This window comes from Tachypleus tridentatus, chromosome 12 (assembly GCF_004210375.1).
Source record: "Tachypleus tridentatus isolate NWPU-2018 chromosome 12, ASM421037v1, whole genome shotgun sequence".
NCBI lineage: Eukaryota > Metazoa > Arthropoda > Merostomata > Xiphosura > Limulidae > Tachypleus > Tachypleus tridentatus.
This window is the reverse complement of record NC_134836.1, coordinates 18,477,772-18,502,989: the sequence shown is the minus strand read 5'-3', so window position 1 is coordinate 18,502,989 and position 25,218 is coordinate 18,477,772. Positions and strand designations below refer to the sequence as shown.

Sequence of the window (25,218 nt, the reverse complement as noted above, 5' to 3'; positions counted from 1 at the left end):
GTTTGTTACATATTATGATTTATCTTGGATGAGCCCCCATATTATTATGTAATGTCTTATGATTTAAGTAGCCTAAAACTGAGTTAAATTGTAATTTAGATTTAGAAGTTAACTAAATGCTCATATGTATCATATTTACTGTATTTGCCAACAAGATTGATATACACATTTATTTCTTAATATAAATACATTTTAATATACAAACAATAATACAATGTATGCCAATGGTTATTACAAATAGTGATCAGTATATAAAAGATTTACAAACTAGCAAACAATATTGCCTACTATCTTCTTCAGATCTTCCTTTATTGAGGGTTTACAATGAGCTAATTAATTTTGAGTTAATGTAGATGCAATTCACTTAACAGCTAGCACTGTATTATTCTTTCTTCAACAGCCAAACATTGAAGTTGTATAATGACTTTGTCAAAATACTAATGTCTGATATGAATCTACTGAAGTTGATTGGTTTGTGATGTTTGAAATCTGTAAACACTCTTGGGGAAATATCTGAAATTCGTAATTAGTAAGTGTTAATCACAGCTATAGCCTGAGATTTATAGTATATCAACTGTGGCAAACTAATAATATATACTGTCTCCTGGTGCTTAGCATTAGTTACATTTTTTTTGGCATGAGGCAAAATTCTAGAAATTTCAGTGTGCACAATGGTAATAGAATTTACATACACGTACATTGTTGATTCTTACACTTGATAATTTTTTACAACATCAGTAAATAGGTGGGAATTTCACAATACAGATTTTACAGTATAAGTTATGTACATTTCTAAATATAAATTTAGGTTACACTAATATTAAAATAATTGGATTATAGTAAATCCATCATAAGATGAAAAATATTTGTAATTTTAGCACAAAGATCCTTTTGTATGTGGGCAAATCAAAACAAATACTACATGAATTCATAAATAAATCTTTATTATGTTTATTAAAAATACTTCACTGAAAAATGTTTTTTTTTGTGTATGTGAAATACTTGTAATATTAACTGAGACTGCCAAATTTTGTGAAGTTAATAATATCAAACCTATAAAGGATTTAAACGATTACAAAGAGGTGATGTGGTTGTGTTGAGAGACTTAAATTTTATTCTGTTTTTATCTATTGGCATTTATAAAAAGGGTTTTTTAATGATCGTATTTATTAATGTAATTTAATTTTATGCATGTTTTAAAAAGACTGCAACAAGAAACTTACTGGACACAGTAAACATACTTGATGTTTATCTTTTGCTGTTTGATAAAAACTTATAGGAAACTATGTGAAGAAAATTGTTTGATAGCTTATCTTTTACTGTTTGGCCTATTCATTTACTTCTTGATTAAATAAGTTTGATAAAAAAAGTTTTAGTTATGAGTTCTTTGCAACATTTTATTGTGTCTAACAGTATTTTTAATTTTAATATAAGATATATAATTAGAATTAATTCTCTCAACATGGACTTACTCAATTTGACAGACCTCATGACCTTTTTGTACTCATTTAAAGACTTGATAGATTTTTTGTTGTAACTTTCAATATATGTTAAATATATTTTAATTAATTTTTGTTATATTAATACATAAACATCTCATTCATAATATACATTGGAATGTTTTGTTTTCTTGTTTTTGGTTGTAACATGAAATGAAAGATAATAAGCAGGAAATATTTATTATTTAAAAAAAATATTTTCTACCTCCTATTGCTCTTTGTAGGATCGAGGAACAGGTGCTTTAGTAGTTGCAGCCATGTTGGATTTTCTAACCTTTGCCTTATGTGCTCCATATAGTGAAACAACAGATGGAACTCACTTTGATTCACTTTTGGGATTAGTAGCTGGTCAAGGACGCACCCTGTTTCACCTTTTTCAGGTAAGTTTAAGACTGTTAAATAAATATATTTCTTTTTTCTTTACCATACAGTGAGCTCATATCTTAATGTTATTTATATGCCAGGGCTGTTACTGAATGTTTTGTGACTATAAAAATAATGTAATTTTACTTTTAGATCAGTTGAGAAAGATTTATATGTACTATAAACACTTCTTGGAAATCTTGTTTTTATATGCTACATTGTGTTTAATCTTCAGGTCACTTGAAGTGCACACTTGCAAATGTTTTAGAAATACAATTAAAACATGTAATTTTGATTTTAGCACAAAATATTTTACTCAAATATTGCAGTAGAATTAATATTTTAGCATTATGTGGTGTTTGTCTAGTTCATTTCTTAAACAGAAGAATTTGAAAACTTAATTTTCACTTCTGTCATGGATCAAGATATTAGAACTTTAGAAGTGGCATTATTATTTTTGCATTGAATCCTAAACTTTTACTTTATTTCATTAAATAATTTTTCAGTGTTTCTGGTTAGTTTGAGATTTATTCTGTGTTTTGATTATTTATGTTTGTTTCTTTCTGAACGTGTTGGTTGAGCTTACATTTTTTGCTTTGACCTGAGGGTCATTGAAAACTTTGAGACGTCTCAGATTTGTAAATTGAAGTTAGTTATCATCAGTAGAATCTATTTAACTTGTAATGTAGGCAGTGCTGTATGTAAATTAGTTTACTTTTGTAATAATGGAATGAGTGTGGGATTGGGTTGAAAGTTGAAGATGAAAGGAAGTGTTTTCATTTTTCTTTTTTTTACAACAGAATTTTGGACATCTTGCAACCTGAAAATATTGATACAAGTAAAATCAAATCATTTAAGATTTATTGTGTGGAAACTGGAGACTATATAAAATGTTTGTACAAAGTTATAAAAAAAATGTGGTTAAATATTTTCATTGCAAATGGGAAGAAATAGAGCATCTACAGGAACAACTTTTATCTAAAGCTATAAAAGTATTTTCTAGCAATGTGCAAGAACAATACCCTATTGACTCTAGAATTTGAATAGACTAACTTGTGTATTGTGATGAAATAAATAAGAACAAAACACAAACGTGAACTTGCTGGGAATTGATAATATTCAAATATTGTTACTTGAACATTTGTTTACAATAATCCACATTTACATTACACCTGGATCTTGTATTATTTTAAGCTTAAAACCTTCTTTTTTTTTCTAAAATTCTGTTGTATACTGTATTCATTTTTTATACATCTGAGAAGTAAGGTGGTGATAAATTAGTTGCATGTATATAATGTATAGCTTGATCCACTGAATATTCAGAGAGCATTTCCATTAAATAATTCAGCATTTTTGTATTTTGTTTATCATTTTCATAGTTGATGAATTTAAGACTAAACATATTTCTGAAATAACTGGGAATTTTTTCAGCTTTAATTTCTTTTTTTAATTATTGAAAATGTAATGTACTGTATTATTTTCCAAGAGTTTAAGCATTTATTTTGCATTTTATAATGTGATAGATAATAAAATTATTATTTTGATGAATCATTTCAAGCTAAGAAAGCTAAATAGCATAAAAACTGCTATAAATACTGATAGTTTAAAGAATTTTATATTCTAATAATTTGCAACAGTTTAGCTGTGAATCAGATATCAATTTGTGTTTTCAGTTCAGAAGTTTCATAATAATGGTATGTCAAAAACATTTTCAGAAATAGAATGTTGTGCCCTCTCTTTATCCATATAAATAACTGTCATTGATTTTCATTCAGCATCCATCCATTGCTATACTAAAGGGAGCTGGACTGGTGATGAAGGCTATCATTGAGGTATATTTGGTCATTTCTGAGCATAATAGTGTGCATCTATTTTAAACTTAACATATTTTTCAGCTTTCTATTTTGGCTATGTATCTTTTCATTTATTTCATGCTCTGCAAATGAACTGGTTACAGTAATTGGTTTGATTAGTGACAGAGCACTATTAAAAGTTTGATTTTTCAAAAAGACTTAAGCATTTTTGGTTGGTTTTATTATTGACAAATCATGAAAAGTAGGAATGTTAAGTCTATAAATATCTTTCAGATGTTATTAGTTCAGTCACATCACTTCAGTTTTTAAGGATTACTTTATAAGCCTCATGTTGAAAATTCAGATAAAAATTTAGACTACAGAAATTTGATTTTGTTTGTTTTTTGAAAGCCTTACCAGGTAACATTTGTGATATGCCATAATTTTTAGCAAAAATCCGATCAGTGTGTTTTCAACAAAGACACAATCTTTATAAGCAAATATTAGTTAACCAACATGATTATTTTTATGAAACTAAATTAACTCTAACATGATTTTTTTGTTTATAAATTTAAAGTTTGTGTATGCTTATTAATATTCATGTACGTGAAGATGTAAATGCAAGTTAAATTTCGTAAGTCACTTATAAGCTTAGGGAGGAATTAGCTCGTCAGTAACTAGATTTTACAGAAATGTACAAATTTGATTTTTGTTTGAGATTCATGATATTGAAGCAACCTTATTTTATTATTCATTTTTTTATTTTCAGGAAGGGGATGGTGAAATAGCTGCAAAGATGCAAGATTTAGCTTTAGCTGAGGGTGCTCTTTTACGTCATCTCCACATTGCCCTTTTCAAACAGAGCTCTGATAGCCGACTTTTGGCTGTGCAGCAGTTGTCTCGTCATCTAGTAGCTTTGTGGGTAACGGGAAATCCAATAGCTGTTGGTCTGTTGCGTCGAGTTGTGGTAAGCTATAACGTCTTTATTAATTTTAATTGTTTTTTGTTGAATTAAAACCAACTCCATTCTTCAATATTTTGTTCTGGCTTTAATGATTTGTTTACTTATTTTTTAAAATTTAAAAGGAGTTCTATATAATGTGAAATGCATATAAAGATAGAAAAATCTATGATTATTTGTTCCATAAGAATATTTTCTGGAACTTAAAGTCACAAAAAATATACACTGATTTTTTTTCCTACCACTGTGCAAGTAGTTTATCAATCTCAATTAGCATTATATGAGAATTAAATTTTTGTCACTTGTCCATGCAAATGTAAACATGTAATCCACAAATATTTGAATGAAAGTAATTTTTCAATTACAGTAAACAAGTCTAATTTATGTTTAATAGTAACTGTACCAATGCTTATTAATGTAACATCAGAAATCTTCTTTTGGAAATTGAAACTGTTCCCTTTACTGACAACTAGGTAGCAATGAGTAGTTTGAATTACTTGAAAGAAAGCTAATGGGAAGTTATTTTATAATCACAATTCTAGCCACCAGGTCTACTTTCATATCTTGATTCAACAGATTCTGCACCCAAACCATCGATAGATCACATCAATGTACGGGATAACTTGAAACTTGCTCAGGTAGATAATTACTTTATAGAGAGAATAGTAGTAAAGGTCATTTTCTTGTTCTCTTTCAATATCAAAGGAAATGGCCATATTTTTGAAAGAGACCATTTCCTATCATATAGAACTAATTTCAGTAAACTCGAAACATTTGCTGTTATTAAAAATAGTTACTGTTATGCTTGTTTTTCTAGATAGTATCAGTGATGTACTAAATTTTTTGTCAGTTAGAATCTTTATTGACAAAACTACCTGATGAATTTAAAATTGTTAATGAAAACAAAATAACTGTTATTAAAATTTTATCACAGATGCTTGTCCCTCTAATATTTTTACAATGAACAGTTTGAATCAGAGGTAATAGTCAGTGGTATGTTTACTGAGATACAGTACTAAAATCTGAGGTTTTATTCCTCACCTAATGTGGCTTTGTTCTAAAATAAACAGATTAACTAAAAACTAGTTATAAATTAGAGACATTCATATTTAATTGATCATAAAATAGTATGTCATTGTTTCATTTAAGATATATGTATATGTATATATCATTAAATTTGATAGTGGTTTTAAGAGAGTATGATGTGAATTTTTAATGACATAGTAAATATTGAAATCATTGTTTTAAGACTGTCTAAAACTTAATATGCATTAAGCTATCTGTCATAATAATCATGTTTTGAAAAATATTAGATAACTGTCTTTACACTGAATATTAGTGGATTTGATAGTGAGGTAAATTTAACAAAGTTAGCTAATTAAGATGTGATGTTACTATCTTTGGTATATAGGATCATTCAGCCAAAACCAAGAGAAGAACACCACCATCATTGCAGGTGATAGAAAAACATGTGGAAATGTTTCTTCAGCATTGGAGATCTAGAATAGGCCTTGAAAAGGAGGTTGGTTTCAGTAATAGAAATTTGTTAATTTTGTTGTTTATCCTTTCACATAAAACATGTAAAAATCACATGATTAATGTTATCTAGTTTATTTTCCATCCTGTTAAATGACTTGTTTTTCAAGCTGTTCCTAGGACTGTTAAATTGAAAACCAAACATTATTAAATATCTGTTTTATTATTGTGAACTAGCACATGATCTAATAACTTTCCACATCACCAAGAGAACTTTTTTTGGGTGATGTTCTAAGAGTCTTGTTTTGAAGGCTATAAAATCATCAACACATATTTTATTTATTTAGATATAATTTTTGTGTACTAGAAAATATGGAGTTTTAAAATTCATTTTTAAAATTATTTGACATTCTATTCTTCAAATTTCAAATTTATCAAAATCAAGAATGACATAAGGAACTATTCATATTGAAATACATTTAACAAGACTGTGTTTGGTTTTAAAGTGTTGAACATTCTTAAACGTATATGATCACAACAAAATATTTGTAAGTTTGATTTTAGACTACTTAATTGGAATGAAACAATGAGAATTTATTATGGAAATTTTGTGTTGCATTTGATATTAATGATTATACTGACAAAATAATTGTTCAAGCAACAACAGTGAATAACTGAAATTTTCACTTTATTCCAAATTTTGGGTTTTTAAATTGATTAATTGAAAGTTACTTAAATTGTGAACTACTTCTATCAATAGATTGAAATTAGTTATAATTGCTGGCAAAAACATTTAAAGATAAGTGTTATACAAACTTTATGTGTATTAAATTTTTACAAACAAGATTATAAATTAGGTTTATTAGATGGTGAAAAGCAGCTCTCACTTTGATAATTACTGGCTCAATCATTGCATTTGTACTTGTAAACCTTCAGCCTTTTTGTAAGCATTGTATTGTCCAGATATATTTAAATTTCTCATTTGTTATCCATTTATTGAGATTTGCATTATTTGTGAAACTTTGGTTTTTGTTTTATTTACCATTTGTTTCAATAACTTTAACTTTTTTTTATTGTGAATTCTCAATGATGATGATGGTTTATACTTAGTCAGTGGAACTTGTTCACACTTAGACCTTAATTCTGCTGTGACTTTTGGAAGATTGTTAACTGTCAGGGTCTTTACAGCCATTGTTCAATGTGTTGAGGATTACCACATGTTTAATGATAGTCCTACTTCTGGTTTGTCAGCCATATTTCTTTCACCTCGGTCAGGAATGATCAATTACATTGTGACCTTAACCTGATTTTTTTTTTAGTAATACTTTATCATTTATGAAATAACCTTAAACTTTCATTCTTTCTGGATTTCCTTCTCAGGCATGTTCATTTCTATCTCTGTCACCTGTGTTCTTTATTATTTTTCATTTTGTCCCTTCTTTACTCTCAATTTTTGTGTTTATCATGTAATTTCGTTTTGCTTGTTATTTGGTTTTATACTGTTCCCTTTATCTAATAGCTTTTTTATTATCCCTAAATGCCTCATCCCACTTACATTTGTGATTCATTTTGTCCTGGTTATTATACTTTTTTTTTCCTGATTCACTATCATTTGTATCTACCTGGCCAACTTGAGGATTGAGCCATTTACCTTAAATTTGACTTTCTAGGTCCCCGTTTTCACATTTTGCTTTTCTTCACTACAATTTTTTAACCTCTTGCATAGCTCCACTTTTTATCTGATTCATTTCTTAATGTTTCTATACACATATGTTCTTTTATTTGTTTGGCCTCTTTCAGTTCTTCTCTTTCCTTTTATTATGTTTCCCTGCTATCAGAAATCATTCAGTTGAGTTACATTCCTCATTAACTTACTCTTTCTTTTTTGTGTATTATTACTCATCTGGCTCTGTTTCTTTACCCAGATGTTTTTAGTGGTGTTCCTTTCTCCATGATGGCCTCACCTGATGTTATGACTTCTGTCCTTGTCATCTTCCTGAGTTTTATTCTCTTTCTCGACTTTGTCCTTTACTTCTATTCATCATCTAAATTGTTCTTCTTTCCAGATTTCATGTCTTCCTTCTACCAGGAGTTTTATTCATTTCTCTTCTTACTGTGACTATCACACACATTCCTTTCTGCCAATGGTCATTTTTTATTTCTTCATCTTAATCTCTTTCCTCATTCTTCTTCTCTTTGTCTGCTTTCCCTTTCATTTTCTCTTCCTTGCAACCTCATCTACAGTCTTTTTCACCAAGTCTGCAGTTTGCTATGGTTTGTGTGTCAGACACCTTTTTTCAAATCACTCTCAGCCTGTCCTTCATTTGATTTCTCTATCCCATCTGGTCTTTATTTTTGCACTTTCCCATTTCTTTCTCCATTCTTCATCTCAGCATCAATCTCTTGTATTTATTGGTATCATGAGGGCCTTTGCTTTCCTAGTGTTGTTTCTTTAATAACTTATAACTGGTAGTCCATTCTTGGATGTTTCCTTGTTTTAAGTTGGTTAATCAGTTGGCAGGGATTTACATTGAGATCTAAGTCCTTTCTCACACTCATTGAGTGTTGGATACTTTTAGATGTTTTCTTCATCTTTCCTCTCAACCAGTTTCACCCTAGCTTCTTCACCAGTAAGCTGTGACATATCTAGTCACCAGGTTTTATGCTTCTTATTCTCGCCATACATGAGAAGTACTTTTACTCTGGCTTCTCTAGATCTTCTCATTCCTTTGGATCCTGCCTTCATGCATCTTTTCCAGTGGATCCAGAGTTTTCTTTCTTGGAATCATTTGTCTGTTTTTTTTTTGGTAGGGATTCTCTCAAGAAAGTGTCACAGTGACTGAACCTAGCTCATATTACTTACATATTCCTTTATTGCCTCTCAGATGGTTCTCTCTCTGATAGAGGTAAATTTTTTGATGAATGCAGGACTTCTGATGTTTGAACACTAGACAGAAGTCCACTCTATATCAACATGCTTGACCTTCTTACTTTTCATTGGGCATGTTTCCATTTTTATTCCCTACTGATCGTTCACTTGCTTATATTTCACTCAGCCCCTTCCACGGTCTTCTTCTGCTGTCACAGTTATAGTGGCTTCTGTTCCAGGGTTGTGACCTTCAACCATATATTTCTTAACCCATTCACATCCTTTACTATGAGCTTCAATCTTTGTAGCAGACTCTCTCTTAGCCAGTCCATATTCTATCAACAGAATAGCCTCTATACCTTCATGTCTTTTGTGTGGTTTACCTCTAGTTGAATATGTCTGTAGACAGTTTTCCAACACTTCTCATTGATGGTCTTACTTTATTTTAGTCCTCCACTACTCTTTCTTGACTGTGGATTTCTCAGTGGAACCTTGTCTTACATCTTTATACCTACTCCTGGATCCCAGATTTACACACTGCTCTCATTCTTGGACCACGTTGTTGGTACTTCTTTACCACCTTAGTCTTGGTTTACTTGACATTCAGAACCCCCCTTCCTCTTTTTATAATTCCACTTTCTCTCTTTTTTTCTCAAACTTCTCTACCTTGACACATGGAATTTGTCTATTTTGTTGCCTCACCTCTTAGGCTGGACCTATCTCTAATGTTGCATGATTCTTGTTGTCATATCATTACACTGAATTGGTCTATTGTCATCTGTCATGTATCTTTAGTTATTGGTTCTTCTGCAAGGAGGAATCCTGGCATTTATTTTGTACACCAACTCTGTCTTTTTTACTTGGTTTCAGTCTTTCTTAGTTGTCAGTGGCTCTTTTTATGGCCTTTCTCCTCTTCCAATATCATGAGATGTTTCTTCCCATATATTTTCTTTCGTCCTCCTTACACAATCGAGACCTTAATTAGGTTTTGCATGATCTTATACACGTCCCATTTGAGCTGTTGACTTCCTAGCATTTGTAGTCTTTCTCTTCTGGCTTGTTTTCTCTACTTTTTTCTTGCAATTATCATTGTTTCAATGTTTTTCTTGTACATTATTCTTGCACCATCTTCCATTAGATTTTTTTTTTTTTTCTCTTCCTGGACAGATCCTTTCTTCCTCATCCTTTGACTACTGGAAAGATACACCATACTTTTCTCCTACTTCTCTCTTATCTGTTGGACCATTTTCACCTAGCTCAATTCCTATGTCCTGTTGGGCTGTTTAGTGTGCCTTATCATTGACCTCTACCTTTATGGATTCCCATATTCATCTGTTCCTGTCCTGAGGTCCCTCTTTTTTCCTCCTGGATTCCTGTTCGTGGTGAGAGGACCTCCCTGGAAAGGTTCTGTTCAGTTTACGTCCTCTGGAATCTAAACATCCATCCACGTGTTTGCCTGCATGGTGACCCGTGAAGGGGAGGAGAGGATGCTGGTGGTTGAGGGGTTCAATCCTAACACACCACTTTGGCTTTGAATTCCTGTAAACGGGCAGCCTTGGGGTGGCCCCCTAAGGTCAATTGGCTAGTTCACTTGGGCTAGGATCAACCAAGTACCAGTGTTGGATGTTCTCAACAGGTGTTGTAGACATTGCATCTGATACTGGTGTTTGGGTATAGTGCTCACCAAACCCATGGCATTTCTGCAGTGTCCTTGTTTGACATTGTAGTGCACCCCTTTGTAGGGTTCCGTGATGGTTGGGGTCAGTGGGCACTGTAATATTCTTTTATTTTATTGTGGATCCTCCAAATAAAATAGTGAAAAAACAATTCATAAGTAAACGACCATGTCTTGATGATTCTGAACAGCAGTCTTCAACATCTGTAGCACCTCATTTTCTTATTCTGCATTCTCTTTCAGACAAACCTTTAAGGCAGATGTCTCCCTTTTCCATTCAGAAGGGACTGGGAGGGACTTGCTGGCTGTCCAAAGTCAGTCAAAATCCTTCACTTTGATGACATATTGGTGGAAACATCCACATCTCAACACAGTGAACTTCTGTTGCATTCAAAGGCAATTGAGGATATAGCTATTGAGGTTACACGTTATGGTACTTTGAATTTGTCATGAGGAGTTATTGTTGAGAACCATTTGAAGAACATCCCCAAGTCAGAGATTTTTGCTGGTTTCTTCACCCAAGGAGTTTCTGCAGTGAGGAGTATCTCCACTTGCAAAGATGGAATTATAATGCCAACCAATGTCCTCATTCTGACATTAACGTCACTGCATCCACTTGCCACCATCAAGGCAGATTATCTTAATTGCAAGGTATGGCAATACGTTCCAAACCCTTTGAGATGTTTCCAGTGTCAGCAGTTTGGTCACTCGAAGACATCATGTTGTTGTTCCTTTTTGTGTGCTCTTTGTGATGGCAAGGACCATGATGCCTATGAGTGTGAAACAGACTCTCATTGCATCAGTTGAAATGGCTCTCACGTATCCTACTTTTTTCTTACCCTTAATGGTTGAAAGAAAAAGAGCTGCAGCACTTGAAAATGATTAAAAACATTACTTACCCTGAAGCTCAATAGTCGTTGTCCATCACTTCATCTGGGATGTATGCCTCTGCACTTCATTCTACCACCGTAGTGGGAGTGCAGGTGGATCTCTCTGTTCCTTCAAAAGAATTGTTCTCAAACTAAATTAAAAGTCTTTTGACATCCATGGTTAAAGAAAGTTGATGAATTAATGGCAGCTTCCATCTTTGTCCTTAACATACATTCCAGCAAACCCCAGGATGCATTTCCTTTGGTTCCAGGTACAGGCATTTCCTCAGGTACATTTTCTTCTCCCACCCCAAGATGGAAAATGATCATTCGTTTACATCCTCAGTTGCTGGAATGCACTTCCAACAACAAAGACCTGCCCAATTGACTCAGGGCATAATCCATGGAGGTTGACAGACCTCTCTTGAATAAAGAAAAATAAAGAAAAAAGGCATGATCATAAACAGAAGGGCTCTCCACCCAATTCGTTGATATATAAACAAAAATTGCCTCCTTGATAGAATGGAACAGTCGAGGTTTACGTTCTAATTTGGATGACATCAAAGCACTGATTGCTGTGTACCATCCTGTATGTCTTTCCTTACAGGAAACATTTCTGAAACCTGACAAACCTTTTGGCAATTTTCTTTGTGCAGAAATGACAGGCTATATAATGGATGAGTGCATGGAGGGGTGGCACTATTGGTTGATCAGCATGTGCCCACACTATCATTGCAACTCAACACACCCTTGGAGGCTGTAGCTATCCCTGTTTCCTTGGGTAATACCATCACTGTTTGTTCTGGAGAGACCTATGGTCAATCAGCCCTTGATGCTCTCGTGGAATAGTTGCCATCTCCCTTTTTAATTTTGAGGGATTTTAATGAGCATCATCTCATCTGGGAAAGTGTTCATATTGATGGTAAGGGTTGCTCAGTAGAGCATATGCTCTCTGAGTACAACTTTCCTCTTTTCAATACTGGTTCTTATACTTATTTTCATGCACCTAGTCAGTCCTATATTGCTATTGATCTCTCAAATTGATCCCCTTCACTGTTCTCCCACTTTTCATGGAGGGTTGACAATAATCCACGAGATAATGATTATTTTCCTATAATTTTGAGAGAAATTGGTCACAAACAATACCACCTGACCCGTGTGCCCTGGTGGAAGCAGGATCAAGAAAACTGGCTTTCTTTCACTGCTCTTGCAGAACTTGATCCTGCCATCATCTGTAAGCCATCAGAAGACAACTGTGTAGCAGAAGTAACTGACTGTATTATACAATACCCTCACCTGTGGCAGAATCATGTTTACCACATGGCAAGGGAGGCTCAAAAAGGGGCCTGGGATACTTTTTGTAAGTATCCCACCGCATCCGTGCACATGCTTGGTGGGTAAGATGTCAAAGCCAGGTCAAGGTCTCTTGGATTAAGTTCACAAACAACATATCTTCTACCATCAGTTCCAAAATCTTATGGGACAAGAATCTAAAGGCCAGTGGCAATATAATTCTGTTTCCCTCTTAATCTTGCTCTGTGATAACCAGGAAGTAGCTTTGAAATGTCAATCAGAGAAGTTTTTTTCAAATGAGAACATCTTGTATCAATATTCTTTGACATTGAAAAGGCTTATAGTACAACATGGAGGTATGGCATTTTGCAGGACCTTCATGTATATGGGTTACATGAACATTTGCCAATTTTTATTATTATCAAACATTTTCTAATGGACAGGAGATTCCAAGTTCATGTGGGTGCAACACTTTCCCATTCTTTTCTACAGGAACTTGGAGTCCCTCAGGGTTGTGTTTTGAGTGTCACATTTTTCAGTATAAAGATTAATGCCATCACTGAACAACTCCCTCTTACTGTTGCAAATGTGCTCCATGTTAACCACTTTCACATCTCATGTCAGTCATCGAATGTGAGGTATATTGAGTGGCAGCTACAGACTGCCCTCATTCATTTATTGATGTGGACCACAACAAATGGTTTTAACTTTCTCTCTCTGAAACTGTTTGCATGCACTTTTGCTGCTAAAAGGGTATTCATCCTATTCCTGAACTCCTGAAGTTGTGCTACCTGTGGTCCCTGAGACAAAGTTCTTAGGGCTTATCTTTGACTGTAAGCTGATCTTTATACCACACATCAAGCAGCTACGGGTCAAATGTACATGAGCACTGAACATCCTCTTTGACTTCTCTTCCACCACTTTGGAAGTGGATCACTGGTCTATAGCTCTGCCAGGACCTCGGCCCTAAAGATGGTGGACCCCATTGATCATCATGGACTTCAGCTCTGCACCAAGGTTTTCTTCACTTCTCCAGTTCAGAGCTTAGACACAGAACCTCATGAACCTTCTCTGCACCTCTGTTGTTTGCAACTGTCTTTACTGTATGCTTCAAAACTTCATTCCTTACCAAAGCTTTCCACCTGGGGTTGTATTTTCCTTCCTCGGTGGGTCATGCTCTTTCAGAACAGACGATCTGCCATTGCTCCTTTTAGCTTTTGTATCCAGGTGCATTTGGATGAATTGGGCCTGTTGTTGGATAACATTGCTATCTACTGGTTAGCCCATCCCATCATGGTTTCTTACAGTCCCCAAATGTGATCCATCTTTAAGTCATCTGAGAAAAACAGACACTCCTGATTGGAAATACTGTCTGTTATCTGCTGAACATCTTTTGAACCATTCTTCCATTCCTATTGATACAAATGGTTCGAAATCAGGTGATTGTGTGGGCTTTGCCATGGTTTGTTGTGGTTCAGTGTTTGTGCGCAGAATCCTCTCTACAGCTTCTGTGTTCACTGCTGAACTGTACGCCATTTTTCTTGCCCTGGATCACATAGAAGCTAAACAGTACTTACACTGCACTATTTATACTGACTCGCTTAGTTCTCTACTGGCCCTGAAATCACTTTATGTTGGTTCACACCCTGTTCTCGCCGATATTCAAAACTGACTGGCCCATTTCTCTTTAACATCTACTTCTATCCAGTTTTTCTGGATACCGAGCCACATTGGTATTTGTGGGAATGAGCTCACTGACACTGCAGTTAAGTCTATCTGCTCTGGCACTATCACTGCTGTGCCTGTTCCATACATGGACTAGGGTCCTGTATTCAAGGCTCGGCTCTGTGCCAGCTGGCAGTCAACTTGGAGTGAGCAACATGAAAACAAGCTTTTCCAAATCAAACTCTCTTTTGGACTTTGGCCATCTTACTTCTGTGAGGATCGAAAAGAGGAAGTTGTTCTAACTAGACTATGCATTGGTCACAGTTTTTTAACTCATTGTTTTCTTTTATCTGGGACTGATGCACCAATGTGTTGTCTGTGTAATGCTCAAGTCACAATAAGCCACATTTTACTGTTTTGCTGTCAACATTTTAAACCATGTTTTGTCTTAAGATTTATCCATAATGTTAGACAATGTTATTGGCAATGGTGACACTGTCCACCTTTAGAAATGTGTTTAGTTTATTAAAGGCCGTTAATCTTTTTAATGCTATTTAAGTAATTTTTAATTTATTCATCAGACATTTTTTAATGTGATTCCCTTTTAAGGATCAAAGCATATCTAGTTTGATTTGAAATTAGAAAACACCCTTAATGTCAAATAACTCTAAACCAGGACTGGAAAGGCCAACTTCAGGTGAGTAATGCTGCTGGTTGAACTATTTATTTGACCTACCAGTTAATCATCCTGGCAAGTTATTATTAACATTTTACTACAAGTCTTTTAGAACTTTTAACACTTTACTTTTTGAAAATGGCCATAAAGTCAAATAACTCTGAACCAGGACTAGAAAAGCCAAATTCAGGTGAGTGATGGTGGTTTTTGTACTTACCTGTTAGTCTTCCTGGTGAGTTATGATAATTACAGTTTTGCTTCAGAAAGTCCTTTACAACTTGAATTACTGTTGTTTTTCTCTTACTGCTTTAGAGTAGATGTAAAAATTGGATTTAATGCTATTTATATTTTTAATTCAAAAATTTAAGTTTGTTTTGTTTTACCTTAATTTCCTTTCATGAATTTTAATAATTTTACTTCAATTTTAACTTTTTACTGGATTTTGGTGCAGATAGCCTAGTTACTTTGTGTCATAAAACACCAAATCAACCAACCCAACCCTCTATTTCAGAGGACCTATTTCTTTCTTTCCTTACAAGATGGGTCTGTGAGTTCTTCACATTCATTTTTTTTCTCTCTTACATCTTTTATAGCTCTTGGATGGGCTTCTTTATGCTGGCATGTAGACTTTCTCCATACATTTATCTCCTTTTCTATATCTTTGTGCTGTTTTGTTTTCTGATGACTTTTCAACTTCCACAGGCTGCTATTCTTCAACCAGTGCACTCCAACTTTGAGAAGAATATGGGCTATTTCTCTTAGAGCTTCTGTTTCATTACACAAGATCCTGTTAGATTCCTGATGTTACTTTCCAGGTTATACTTATCCAAAATCTGCATTGATCCAGAATAATGTAAAATACTCTTACCATCTTCTCTGGCTCTACATATACCTACTGGAAAAGCCAGCACCAGGGAGATGTTCTGCTGACTTCTCTGACCAATACTTTCTTTCTGATTTTTCAGACTGGAGGACCAGTGAGGATTTAAGCACTTTCTCAAGGTTTCCCCTACAATGCCCCCCCTGTCAAATGGAGCTTGGGAAATCTTTGCCAATTAGTATTTCGTAACCACTGGGGTGTTAGATTGTAAGCAACCATTACTGATTGGATCTCAGTTGTTTGGGCTATAGAACAAGGAGTATCAGTATGTTGAGAAGTGGAATGGTGATGATGTTATCGGTGTAGTGCAGGTCACTGTTCATATAAATCAGATACATCATTAATGCCACCTTTGTCTTGTTCTTCAGTTTGAGTCTGTTAAGTGGAGTTGAGGTGAACATGAACTAAATGACTGTGCCTTCTTTCTGCAGTCAGTGTCTGTTCACTACAGTTGAGTAGAGCATACAATAAATATGGATTGATGCTGCAAAATATAGTGCCCTTCTCTTGTGAATAGAATCTAATATGTAGTACTCATTAAATTTAGTTGCTCTACATTGCCAACAGATATATATATCTCACATTTCCCTCTCCTTCAATTTATATCTGTTTATTAGAATTGAGGTGATCACACACTATATTAGTTCTTACCACCTGAATAATGTACTCTCCTTCCCCAGTTTGTGTTAGTCTTGTAAAGTCTCACAGTAGAGTTGAGGTGAGCATTCTGTACAAACTTGTGAAGTATCTCTAACATACCCTTCTCTGTCAGTTGCTGTCAGTCCTGTGGAGTCTGATGGAAGAATTGAAGTGAGCACACAAGATATGGTCTGAATATGTTCCCCAAGTCACACTCTGCATATCCAACAACTTGTGTATAAGTCATTTTCTTATACCACCTGTCACTGTGACAAAAATTTGGAATCTACGTCTTTTCGTTTCCATTTTTCTAAATAAGTGAATAGTGTTTGTTCATTGTTTTGACAGGAAAAATTCCAACAGCGTCCCATTGTATTACGGAAAAGAAGGGAAAGGATAAAAACAGAAGCTAACTGGGCTATGTTTTACTACCAGTTTAACCAAGACCACAGTCGACCAGATCTTATATGGAACTTTAAGGTAAAGGCATTTAATATAAGGAGAAGGAATAAATGAATAGAATTAAATGTGTTTAGCATTATCCATACATTTATAGACTTATATTGTTACCTTGAATTATTTTATGAAACAGCAAGAACATGCAAGTTACATTAGAGGACTTGTAAATTATATATAATACAAATTATAAACTTTTGTGTTTTATGATTTATCTATTTATTTAGAAACTGAGATCAGGTCTGTAATCTGTGAATTTTTTTTTTAAATCTTTTAATTTACCAAGTAATATGTAAACAGTATCTTGTTGAAGCAAATATCCTTAACAAATACTTTTTAAGATTAAATTAAGAAATATATGTGGCCATTTATTTTGTAATAAGGTAATTTTTTTTCTGCTGTAAGTTAATTTCATTATGAACTATTATACCAAAACATTTTTGTTCAGTGTGTGTTATACAGTGTGTCTCAGAATGGCAGGTATGGGTATTAACACTTATTGATAAGGAGAGAACAACATTTCAACCTTTCTTAACCCAAATATGACCTAGGAAGGCTAAAACATTGTTCTCTCCTTATCAGTAAAAGTGTTAATACTCATACTAGGCATTCTAAAGTACATTTTTACATCAAGTGGGTTTCAGATCATTAAGAATTATGTGATACAATGTCAGATGAGGACTGCAATTTTAAGTAAAATGTGTAATCGATCATGTTCTGTGTTTCTTCTTTGGTGATGGAAAGTATTTGGTACATCTCTGTGTGTCCTCAAGTATGAAAGGCTGGAGTTGATATTTTAATGTCCTTTTCACTGCAATAAGCAAAAAAATTAATTTGAGCATTTGTGATTTTAAGCTAATTTAAAACTCAAGTTTTTGTGCTTTACAGTTATAAATGGTATAATTATCATTATGAATCAAAATATTTTGGCATACAGGTATTTAAAAAGAAAGCAAAATATTATTTTAAAGAAACTTGAATGGTTTAAAGTCTAACTGTGAGGCCATGCTAACTTAACCACAAAATGCTGAAATATATAATCCAGTTTTTATTGTAAATAGACTAGAGAAGAGCTTCGTAATGCCTTGGATAATGAGATGAGAGCATTCAACATGGATAGAGATCTCAGTAGAACAGCAGTAATTTCCTGGAACCATGCTGAGTTTGAGGTCAGGTATTCTACTGAGTTAGAAGAGATCAAAATTGGTGAATATTACCTACGACTGCTTCTTGAAGAGGATGAAAATGACACCACTGGTAGCTCATACATCAAGAAATCGTAAGTATGTGGCAGAAATAGATATGGAGACAATCTTTAATGTTTAGCTCCATAATAATGTAAAACATAATTAAAATAAAATGCCAATTCCACACACTGAATTTTAATAACCATGTTAATGGATAAGTAATAACAGTGCATTTTTTTTCAACAGAAAACAACTTTTCTCACTTAGTACAGCCTTCTTTTTTGTTACTACCTAATATTATGTATAGTAGGTTTTTCCAGGGGTCCATTTTCTTTACACTATAGGATATAAACTTAATCTGTGTTAATAAAGAAAGAAAAACACTTGAATATAACTTAATTTTTATACTTCAGTCGACATTATGATTATTATCATTTTGTTTTATTATAAGTATCATTATCCTTCACATTATGGAGTGGTGACTGGAGTTACTTGGATGTTTTGGTGTATAGGACAAATTTAAAAGTTATAGTCTGTTATGCACTGTTAGCCTAGCAGTGTGAGTAGCATATCACTCTTGAAGAAATTGTAGAAGGGAAATGTTGAGTGAAATAAATATAACCCTTTTCTGGAGCTTATGGTCATTGTTTCATCATATAACATTGTTCTTCATTCATGAAATGGTCTTGAGGTTATAGTAATGAATGCATTTTAAAAATGATAACAAACTTCCTTTGCATTTCTAATTTTCAGCTTGCATAAAAATAACACTTTTTTACTATTCTTGAAAAGCATAAGAGCCTGTAAGAGAGATAAGCAATAATAACTAGGAGCTAGAAAAACAAGCTTGAGTTTAACATTTACTGAGTTCAGAATTGGTGGATAAGGCTTAGAAAGGCTAGCTAGTATCATTAACTACTAGAAACAGTTTAAAATGTTTTTTAACCTCATTAATTGTTTGTTAGATAGTTTACAAGGGCAAACAGTGTGTTAGATATAAACAGTGAAATTTATGTTTAAATTTGATTCGTAAAAAGTTAAATTATCAAGTTACAAAAGCATTTGCATTACTAACACTTGTGCTCAGTGACCACTGTTGTAAACATAAAAATATGTTTTAAAATTTTATTTTGGTATTTTACCTCATCATTAACTTGGTTGATAATTTGATATAACAATTAGTGTAATAATACAACTTGCATGTAAACAGAGCTGTTTGTTATATCTACTTTAAATATAAGGATAGCTTTCTAAGTATTCATTTTATTCTGAAACTATGAAGGTAAATTGTTTTTATACAGTGATCTTACACACGTTTCATTGTATTATGCTCTATAATTATTCTTCACTATACTATACAGTGATCTTACACGCATGTTTCATTGTATTATGCTCTAGAATTATTCTTCACAAGGGTCTCAAGGTATCTGTAGTTATCTAAAACTAGTTTCAAAATATCCAAAATATGTAAAGTAGATATTGATTTTAAAACTATAACTTCGTATTGTTATTTTCATTAAACTCTCAAGCTTAAGAATGAAATTACTTTTATTAGTTAACAAGCCAGGAAACTGATGTCAGTTAATCATGTTTTATTGTTTTTATTTTCAAACAAAATATTATGAATTTGGTTAGTTGTAATTTTACTTTAGTATGTGTTTGTTTTATAATTATCATTTTAGGTTTATTTCTATAGAGAACACTATTTAATAATAGGTGCTTTTTGGCTACAAGTGTGAAAATTGCTTTTAGAGTAACTTATTTTCAATTAATTATTTTTTTCTACATTTTATAGATACGAGTTTTTCAATGACCTCTACCACCGTTTTCTGTTAAACTCTAAAGTTTATATGCGAGCCATGTGCCTTCAAGCTATGTCCATTGTTTATGGACGTCACCATGAAGATATTGGACCTTTCAATGATACTCGGTATATTATAGATAAATTGAAGAAGGTTAGTAAAATGTTTAATTATGACCCATGCATTCCATAGTATACCCTTCTTATGCAATTGATTAATGTTTTGAATGTGAACAGAGAATTCTTACCTCTTTTAACTGTATATTATTGGTTTTTTTTCTTCTGAGCAATGTACATGAAAAAAAGGGGTTTTATGTGTAAGAAGTTGCTTATTTTAATAAGAAAGCAAAACAAGTGTAGTTGGAAACAAGGAGACTTTAATACAGGCTTTCTACCATTCCTATTTTTTGTACATTTTCCATATTTATTCCTTTTTTTTTTCACAGATCCTTATTTTTCCTTGCTTTTTGATTCGTAATTTAAATATAAAGTATTTTAACTTATGTCATAATGTAAAATTTGTTATCAGTTTCACGCTATAACTTTTAAGCTTATAACTTCCATGTGTAAACAGTTTAGTGCATAGAAATGAATGTTTACTGTATGCTGCTGAAGTTTTCTTAGCAGTTAGATGACTATTTGATGGATGAGTAACCATTAAACAATGGTAACTCTAGTAGATGTGAGAGCTTGTAATGCTAAAAAATTTGGTTTTGATGCTTGCATGGGTACAGAACAGATAGCCCATTGTATAACTTTGTGCCTAACAACAAACAAACAAATTATCAAATAAGTAACAACTTTGATCCTTGTAGTGTATGTTTAAAGAAAGTATTTATTATATTTTTCAACTATAATATGCCAGTAAATTTGTAATTACTCATCACTTAAGTAGTTTACACTAAAGAAAAAGCTAAGTGCTTAAACACACACAGCAGTTTATTCACATACAGCAATGGGAATACATATGAAAAGAAATAGGCAGTACACAAGTTGCAAGTGATCAGTAATGAAAACTAGATGGTGAATTTATTAATGATACAAAATAATAAAATGGAATAGAAAAGTGAATAAGTTATATGAAATATTAGTATTTTGTATGTAGACTCTTTGTTTTATAGAAAGTATTAAACCTTATTTTCATGTTGCCATATAATTTATTAGTGTACACTTGTGAACAATTCAGCTAAGATGTTTCCTTACCTTTTGGCTTTTCAATTTTTTTTAATAAGCCCCTAATATCTCAAGAATGTTTATATTAGGAGTTTATAATGGTTGTGAGTGTGCCATTGGCCTCTTTATTACCAAAATATAATTTTACCATGTCTGCTGTTTGCTTGGAAATTTTTAGTGATGAATCATGTTTGTGAGGGAATGGTATGAAGCATCGGAATCTTCATATGCTTGCCATCAGCCCCAACTGTTAATGATCATGTTTTATATCTCACTGTGGATGTTGTACATGGACTGATGTCACTCTTTTCTTCTCTGTCAACAAACTGTCATTGATTGTTGTTAAACAACTGAAACATGAGCTCATCTGTAAAGACCAAGTGTCTTCAGGTGTGAGCATTCAATTGTTTGTGGTCTAATTCCCATTATATGTTGTAATTTGGTTACTTTTACCAGCTGCAGTTTTTGAGTACTTAAGTCTATGTTGAAATCACTTTGTGTTAATATGTAGTTTACTATACTTTGGATAACATTTACTTATATATACAGCAAAGTCACTGGCAATCAATCAATCATCTATCTTGTGAAGAATATGCTTTGAGATACCTGAAGTTACTTTTGAAGAGTTTCAGTTTTTTCTCTCTTGACTGTTTCTGTTATTAACAGTAGCAGTTTTAATGTACCAATATGAGTCTTGCCAAAATTTTTCACATACAATATCAGTGAAAAACCAACACCTTGATTTTCATATTCTTGTCATGTTTTTTGTCAGTTGTCGGAGCCATGACTGGACTGATAGTACTATACTACAACTACTGATCACAGTTAGCCTGACATTTCTTTTGTAGGTTTATACTGGTGTTGTACTTTCTGATTGATTGGATGACAACTAAACACAACAAAAACAAGTTGTATGTGACTGTTCCATTGCAAACTTCAGAATTTCATCTTTACAACATGAAGGTGACATTTATCATAATATTGGCTTTTTTATACCCATTTTTCTACCATTTTCATAATTATTTTTAAAACTGTATTTTTGAAAACTTAACTATGAATTGGGACATGATTAAAAAGAGCACTGTGGAATGACTTATGTTAAATATAGAATATAATACGGCAACCTTTGGGAGCTCATGGAAAACATTTTCTATTTGTATTTCAAAAATGTACAAATTATTGCCATAAACCTTTGTTGCATCTTTAAATATTTAAAAACTTCATACTGAAGCAGGTTTATTTAGATGAATGAGTGAAAATGACATAAGATTTTCAAGTAGACAAATATTTACAAAATCTTACAGAAGTCCATAATGATCATTTATTCTATTTTCAGTGTACAGACAAACTGGAAAGGGACCGTCTTATTATCTTCATAAGCAGACTGATTCTGAACAGAGTAAATATTTTGTTTTTCTTCATGATGAATGTAATAAGACTTGCAAAGCATTCATACAAAATGTACATGTAAATTTCAAAATTGTTATGTAAAAAATTGCTGAATATTTTCTTTATACAAGAGATCAGTATTTTATCGTGTATACTGTTATAATTTTGAAATTATTTCTCTTTTATATAATTAAGTACTTAATTTAGTATATTTTCTAGTTTGTGAAATGAGCAAAGAAGTTTTAGTGTTGATATGTGATATAAGATAGCAGTACATTTGCGTCAAAGACATGTCTTGATTGAGACTTTTTTTTTTCTGTTTAGAATTATTGAAAAGTTTTCCAAATGATTAAAATTAAAATTTTTAATGTAATTAGTGAAAATAATATATGTTATGGTAAATAATATAAATTGTTTCTGTTCACCATTTTTAGTATAATGTAATTTGACTGAATTTTGCATCTTTTTTTATTTTCCTAATCTTGTAAAGAGAAATGTTAAAGATGTATTGGATTCTGATGGCATCAAAGTGCTCGTAGAACTACTCACCTTAGCACATCTTCACACCTCTCGAGCAACTGTTCCCACACAGGTAAGTTGTAAGTGCTTTGGAAATATTTAAGTGAAATTATAAATATCAGCTTGAACTAAACTCAAGATGTGTAAAATTTACTGAGTTGTTGAATAAATGCAGAGCTTTAGATAAACTGTGGGTTGATTGAGTATTTCTCCCATCTTTAGTATTTTCAATTGTTTTTCTCCTTAAGAACTTTTGCTTGGGTATTTTGTATACAATAGTAAACTTCCTTTAATTTGTCAGTATAGAAGAAGTCATTTGAGGCAGATTGGGATACAGTAATGGTCTTGATGATCCTGTTGGTGTTTTGAGTGATTTTTATATTTTAACTTTTTAGTTCAACAAATTTAATTAACAGTTAATGAACTGGGAGCTATAGTACATAGCATATAATACTGTCGCAGTGTTACGTACTTCCATCACAAATTGGCTTGAAACATTATTGCCTAACACAGTTGACATAGGTTTAAATTCAAAGAAAAAACTCCTCTTCTTCCTTTTCCTTGAACCAGTGATGTATTGCATCAAATGAAACAACACCAACACATAACATTGTTATTTTCTGTAGTATTTTCAGCTTGAGAACTCCTGTATGTTCTTGTATGAGATAAAGTATGGTTAAACTTTGGTTTATTTTGTACTCACTTCGTATAGTTATTTTCCTGAGAGATTATAAAACACATAAAAGCAGTAAATCTGCAGAAAGATAATAGTGTATCACTAATATTAATGTGTTTAGTTACTAGTTTTTAACCAAATATTTCATCAGATAAATTATGGTAATTTTCTATCAATCCCTTGGTAATTACTGAATTGGATGACAGAAGTAATGAAATAATTGATACTTATTCTCATGGAAATTACCTTAAAATTATATTTTTAAGGTTAGCATAATGCAGTAATATCTTAAAAGAACATAAAAACTTTAAGTAAATACCTACTAAAGCAAAAGTACTTTTGAGTTTATCCTACTTTAAGCAAGTGCTAAAAAAACTAAAGTATCCCATTTGCATGGTTCCCATATGTATAGTAAATTGGGAAAATTATGGTAGTGTATAAAGTTGTTTTTCCTTGTCTGAAAAAGTTCTTGGTCTTGCAAGCGTTTAGTTTGTTAATATAAAGAACCTGCTAGTGACATTGGATGGTAATTGGTCTATGACTAGTATTTACCATTTCATATTGGTCTCATTCTCCTAGTACTTAATTCTTATATTCTTTTTTTTTAATTATATGAAAATTGCTGTTATTTATTTCTCATTAAACTTTAGATTATAAAATACATATTATTTTTCTTAATCTTTACAGGTGCAAAAAACTTAATTTAGTTTCAGCTACTCAACTCACTTCAACTACTATAGTGTGTTTTATTGAATTATATAAATGCTAGGAAAAAATGATTTGCTTTAGTTTTGTTCTTAGTGATTGTGTTTAGTAACACAGGTACTTTGTAATACATGTTATACATAAGTTATGATAATCCTACTAAAAGGTGAAACAGAAATATCTTTGAAAGATGTTTTGAATTGTCTAAATAAAGTAATTATTTGAAAGTTCAAATAAAAATTGAACTACATGATATGTGTGGTCATTTTCTGTTTATTAACTTAAACAACAAACTTAGGTAAAAGAGGTGACAGTTATGTACAAAGTGTTTATTTCAATTGATGATAAGAATTAAAAGTTTTGAAAAATTCATAGTGGTCCAAAAATGTACTTGAAATTTGTCAGCCTAAAAGTATGAGAACCATGAAATTCTGATTCGTAACTTGAATCTATTGAAAATGTACAAATTTTATATCCTTTGGCTGGAGTACTTGTATCCTGGATGGAAGTCATGTAAATTCATGATTAATGAAAGGTTTTCTTATTACATGAAATGTTGTTTCTTTTATATATAATTTAAAAAAAACAACACCCAAAATGCCAATAAAACAGCAGAACACAAAATGTGAAACTGCAAATTTGTATATATCTCCT

General features: G+C 32.4%; 1 protein-coding gene across 1 annotated transcript in view; it reads left to right on the top strand.

The window, feature by feature from the left end:
- Positions 1-25,218, top strand: part of Rme-8 (receptor mediated endocytosis 8) — a 170,910-nt gene that overhangs the window by 76,854 nt on the left and 68,838 nt on the right. Inside the window, 10 exon segments of the mRNA XM_076472799.1 lie at positions 1,724-1,879; positions 3,638-3,694; positions 4,425-4,622; positions 5,159-5,254; positions 6,028-6,138; positions 17,007-17,138; positions 18,176-18,393; positions 20,097-20,256; positions 22,612-22,674; positions 23,155-23,256. Of these exon segments, the coding sequence (XP_076328914.1) occupies positions 1,724-1,879; positions 3,638-3,694; positions 4,425-4,622; positions 5,159-5,254; positions 6,028-6,138; positions 17,007-17,138; positions 18,176-18,393; positions 20,097-20,256; positions 22,612-22,674; positions 23,155-23,256 (1,293 nt within the window).